The sequence below is a fragment of the Salvia hispanica genome, chromosome 1 (genome assembly GCF_023119035.1).
Source record: "Salvia hispanica cultivar TCC Black 2014 chromosome 1, UniMelb_Shisp_WGS_1.0, whole genome shotgun sequence".
NCBI lineage: Eukaryota > Viridiplantae > Streptophyta > Magnoliopsida > Lamiales > Lamiaceae > Salvia > Salvia hispanica.
In genome coordinates, this window is record NC_062965.1 from 37,365,375 (window position 1) to 37,370,948 (window position 5,574).

Consider the following 5,574-nt stretch of genomic DNA (forward strand, 5'->3'; position numbering starts at 1 on the left):
ACCAGAAGCTAGAGAGTCTAGCAGGATATTATTAGGAAATCTATGTTATGTTGATGTAATTGACCCCCTAGTCCAAGAATTTCTTGAGACCGAATTATTGCAGGAAAAGCTCCAAGCCTTGGATGTGTATGCCCAGGCTGATGTGGAAGCAGCCGCATGGTGTGATCTGATCAGTAGCCGAGGGTTGACTAACGAAGAGATCGAAGAAGCAATTACGAAATTCTGTCAGAAGTCGAACTAGCAGGATCCGTAGGGGCCGTGGTACCGGCCAGTATGGAGGAAAAATCAGATGCTGAACAGGAACAAGAGGAGGATTCAAAGAAGAACCCTCTACCTACGGACACACTACCCCCGCAAGTGGAGTTGAAAAAGTTGCCAACGGCAAGACTACTAACCGTGCTGAGCAAAAACAAGAAGGCTATTGGATGGAGCCTTACGGACCTGGTAGGTATAAGCTCGGACGTCTGCATGCACCACATTAGGCTAGAGGATGGAGCCAAGGCGCATAGGGACTCCCAAAGAAAGGTGAACCCAAACATGCGAGAAGAGATACTGAAGGAAATCTTGAAGTTGCTCTCACTGGGCATTATATACTCGGTGCCAGAAAGTGAATGGGTTAGCCCAATCCATATGGTCCCCAAGAAGTCAGGGATCCAGGTGATTAAGAATGAGAGGAATGAACTAGTGCCCACCAGACTAGTTACTGGGTGGCGAATGTGTATAGATTACCGAAAGCTGAACACTGCAACCAGGAAGGACCATTTCCCCCTACCATTCATCGATCAAATGCTGGAGCGACTGGCTGGGAGGAAATACTTCTGTTTTTTGGATGGGTACACCGGCTACTTCCAAATTTACGTGAACCACGAAGACCAGGATAAGACCACGTTTACCTGCCCGTTTGGAACCTATGCATACAGACGCATGCCCTTCGGCCTATGCAACGCCCCGGGCACATTCCAACGCTGCATGATTAGCATATTCTCGGATTTGATTGAAGATTGCATAGAGATCTTCAAGGATGATTTCACGGTCTACGGAGACTCTTTCGACTCATGCTTGCAATATTTGGATGTCGTGCTGGAAAGGTGCCAAGCAAAGAGTCTGGTTTTGAATTTCGAGAAATGTCATTTTATGGTTACAGAAGGGATTGTCTTAGGACACGTGGTGTTAGAGAGAGGAATCCAGGTGGATCAAGCCAAGGTGGATGTCATATCCAGACTACCCTTCCCTACTGATCAGAAGGGAATAAGAGGTTTTCTGGGGTATGCTGGATTTTATCGAAGATTTATCAAGGATTTCGCCAAGATCGCCCAACCTCTTACCAGACTCCTCCAGAACGAGGTGGAGTTCGATTTCGACGAGCATTGCAAGGTTGCCTTTAACCTTCTCAAGGAAAATTTGATATATGCACCAATCATCCAAGCTCCTAACTAGGATCACCCCTTTGAAGTGATGTGCGACGCGAGCGACTACACAGTGGGGGCCGTAATGGGCAGAAGATCGATGGGAAGAGGTACGTGATATTCTATGCATCTAAGACCTTGAATCAAGCCCAACGGAACTATGACACCACCGAGAAAGAGATGTTGGCTGTTGTTTATTCATTCGAGAAGTTCAGGCAGTACTTGTTAGGATCCAAGGTCATCGTCTATACTGACCATGCAACCATTAAGTATCTCATTGAAAAGAAGGAGTCAAAACCCCGACTGATCAGATGGGTACTTCTGTTGCAAGAGTTTGATTGGGAAGTAGAAGACAAGAAGGGAGTCGAAAATAAGGTAGCGGACCATTTGAGCAGAATAGTGCAAGAAGGAAACAGTGAGGATGTGCAAGATCGATTCCCAGAAGAGCATTTGTGTGAGGTGATTTTTACCGCAAGGAAGATCGATTGGGAAGAGGTAATGAAGCTTACTTGTCTGGACATCACGACCAAGGGTAAAGAGAAAGTGGGACAAGAGCCCTGGTTTGCGGACTTGGCCAACTATCTAGCAACTGGAGAGCTTCTAGGAGTACCAAACGTTACAAAGGCTCAGAGGATGAAGATCAAGAGTGAAGCAAAGTATTATTTCTGGGACGACCCATACTTGTGGAAGGCAGGAGCCGACCAAGTTATAAGGAGGTGTGTACTTGACTGGGAGCAACGAGATGTGCTGATGCACTGCCACTCCTTGGCATGTGGAGGACACTTCGGACCAAGAAAAACCGCAAGAAAGGTACTGGATAGCGGATTCTACTGGCCAACTTTAAACAGAGATGCATACGAATTCTGCAAGGGCTATGACCGTTGCCAACTGACCGGTGGGATCTCCACAAGGGATGAAATGCCACAAGTTCCAGTGATTGTTTGTGAAGTGTTCGACGTTTGGGGCATGGATTTCATGGGTCCTTTCCCTTCATCTTACGGGAATTCCTATATCCTAGTGGCAGTCGACTATGTTTCAAAATGGATAGAAGCCAAAGCTACGAGCACTTGTGAATCCAAAGAAGTCGCTAAGTTCCTCAAGAGTCATATATTCAGCCGATTTGGGATACCAAGGGCAATCATATCCGATAAAGGAACTCATTTTTGCAACCGTACAATCGAAGCCTTGATGAAAAAGTACGAGTTCCATCACCGCCTATCTAGTCCTTACCACCCCCAAGCCAATGGGCAAGCGGAGATCGCAAATAGGGAGATAATGAGTATTTTGGAAAAGACGGTCAACCTCGCCAGAAAGGATTGGAGCACAAGATTGGAAGATGCTCTGTGGGCGTATCGAACAGCCTACAAAACGCCTATAGGGATGTCCCCATACCGCATTGTTTTTGGGAAGATGTCCCACTTACCAGTGGGAATTGAACATCAGGCGTACGCAGTTCAACAATTTAACATGGATGCTAGAGCCAGTGAGGAGGAAAGGAAGCTACAACTACAGGAACTGGAAGAACTCAGATTGGAGTCATTTGACTCAGCCATGTGGTATAAGGAGAAAACGAAGATGTGGCATGACAAAAATCTGAGGACCAAGGATCTCCAAGTAGGTCAGAAAGTACTACTCTTCCAGTCGAGACGAAGCTAATTCCTGGGAAACTCAAGTCAAAATGGGCAGGACCTTACATTATCACAGCACTACGTGCAAATGGAGCGGTCGAAATTTCAGGGAGTATCCCCAACTCTGAACCTTTTGTCGTAAATGGGCATAGGTTGAAAATATATAGGGAAAATGCAGAGATGTGTGTAGTGGAAGAAATTCCACTACATTTTAAGAGCATCTAATGACCAGTAGGAAAGGGGTTTGGAGTTCCACCTGGTCAACTTTATATGATTTATGCTTATTGACCAAGTAGAATTTCAAATGCCCTTAGTAACGATGTAAATATTGTAAATATTTAGTAATTTAATTTTAAGTAAGTAGGAAAATTTTAAAAACACCAAAAAGATTTTCGGATCTTAAATATTAATTCGGAGTCCGTACTGACCGCGGGGATACCAATTTGGTGAAACTCTAAATTATATTTAAGAGTCCTTTTATTGCTTTATTTCTAATTTTAGCTAAGTAAGGGAAAGAAATTGAGTAAAATTTGAATTTTGGTGCATGGTGCAGCTTTGCAGGCGACTACAGTGACTGGGACGGCGCGTGGAGCAGAGATGTGATAGGAGCGTCCAATCAGCTGCGGTAATGCTCAACCGTCTCCCACCCGAAGCGTCGCAACTGGTAATCGCCTGCAACCGGTCAAAACCCTCAACTGCCCACCCCACTATAAAATACCCAACCGCCTACTCCCCTTCACTTTACAAACCCTTACCTGCATTCCCTCACCCAGAAAACAACCGCTCTCGACAACCACCACCGCACTCCGAAAAAAACAACCGTAAGCCACCACCGGAAACAGAGTACCACCACCAATACAATCCATGGCAAAGGAGAAAGCAACCAGCAACCCAACATCTACCGCCGGTGACAACACCCCAGAAGTCCAAGCTACAGCGGAGACGCGGCCGCCGAGTCCACAACAATCACAGCCAATGCCGACGCCACAAATTCCGGAAATGGTTCCTTTAGACGCACTGGCGGTGTATCTAATGTTGCATGACCCAAACAAAGATTGGACAGCGACCCTGGCTGGATTTAGCCTGACCGGAGGAATGCCGGCGATACCAAACCCTACCCCAACTGTAACCACCGTGAACCCACCTATCACCACCCCAATTACCTCAAATCCCACATCAGAAAAAACCTCTCCAATGGCAACTGCACCGTCGGAACCCTCTAACCCTTTTCCCATACACCAACAAACAAGCAGAACCACTCGACGTCAGCCCGTTTTCCGCCTATCAAGACCCCAATTGGGGAGAAACAGAGGAAAAAGACAGCGAAGGTAAGGCGAGCGAAGGAGGGGAGGATAAATCAGAGGAAACACCGATTGCAGAAGCCGCAACCCAAGAAGCAGAGAGGGAGGAGATAGATCTGAATGAAATGGCCAGGAAGCAAGGGCTAATGACAGATAATGAGTTCCAATCGATTTTGGGTGGGGGAGATAGGATAGTGGTAAATTCTGAAGGAGTGGCTGAGGTTCTTGACCTCGCATCCCAGGCAGTAGGAGGAGGGGAAACAGCCATGGTAGCGGATGAGTCAGAGGGGGTAGTCCACCAGCCAGTGGAGGAAGTGAGGAAAGAGCAACCCGAAGAAGTGAATCAACCGGAAGAGGAGAAGCAGGAACCAAACACATACCAGAGTGGAAGGGGAGGACGAGAAAGAAACAGAAGGATAGACCGAAATACAACCGGAGGAGGAAAAAACACAACCCCGAATCGTGTCTAAACCAAAGCCAGTAAAGAGAAAACTGGTGTTGAAGAACGACTCCAAGGCAGAAAGGCAGAAACCAAAGAGAGTGTCACAGAGATGCTTCGGAAAGTGGACGTCCAACAAGGCAGGAGCAAACACGGCAGCAGATGCAGTGGAGATCTCTAGTGAAGATGAGAGGACTACTCCTACAAAACCTGGGGAGAAACCCTCGACAACTAGCCAGAAGGACGCGCCAATGGCAACAAGGACGAGTTCGTCAACGCAAATTGACCAGAAGGAAGAGGCTAACAAGGTGGCTGAGGGTCTGGACCTCACATCGAAGTCAGTAGGTCAGGAGGAGGAAACAAACGACGATACCAGTGACTGCTTGGTGACCGAGCCTACTGCCCAAGTAGAGCATTCAACACTAGCAGGGGAGGAAAATAAGGAAGACGAAAGTGAAGACAAGTACCTCCAGGAGAGGAAGCGAAAGGGGAAGGCCCCTGCCAAGAAGAAGCAGGTCGTAAAGAAACAACGAACAGCTAACACCACCATAGTGATCTGAGAGCCAGAAGAAAGAAAGAGGTTGAGTGACAGTGACTAAAATTCCAGTGAAGAGTCAGAATCAGAGAGTGATATCTCTCTAGAAGGGGAAGAGTATCATGAGCAGCCGCTCCCCGACAACCACCAAGAGATTTTCCACCCTCCATTGGAGAGGATTGTGTACCGACGGTGGCGGGTGGAGCTCACTGATGAGCTGATGGAGGACATGAAGCACTACAACACCAAGAAGCTTCAAGACGCA

At 47.2% G+C, this 5,574-nt stretch overlaps 1 protein-coding gene across 1 annotated transcript; it reads left to right on the forward strand.

Moving 5' to 3' along the window:
• Positions 1-3,898: 3,898 nt before the first annotated feature.
• LOC125195748 lies at positions 3,899-5,334 on the forward strand. The gene is made up of 3 exons (XM_048093947.1): positions 3,899-4,159; positions 4,215-4,673; positions 4,840-5,334. The coding sequence occupies exons 1-3, from the start codon at positions 3,899-3,901 to the stop codon at positions 5,332-5,334; spliced, it is 1,215 nt and encodes a 404-aa protein (XP_047949904.1).
• The last annotated feature ends 240 nt before the right edge of the window (positions 5,335-5,574 follow it).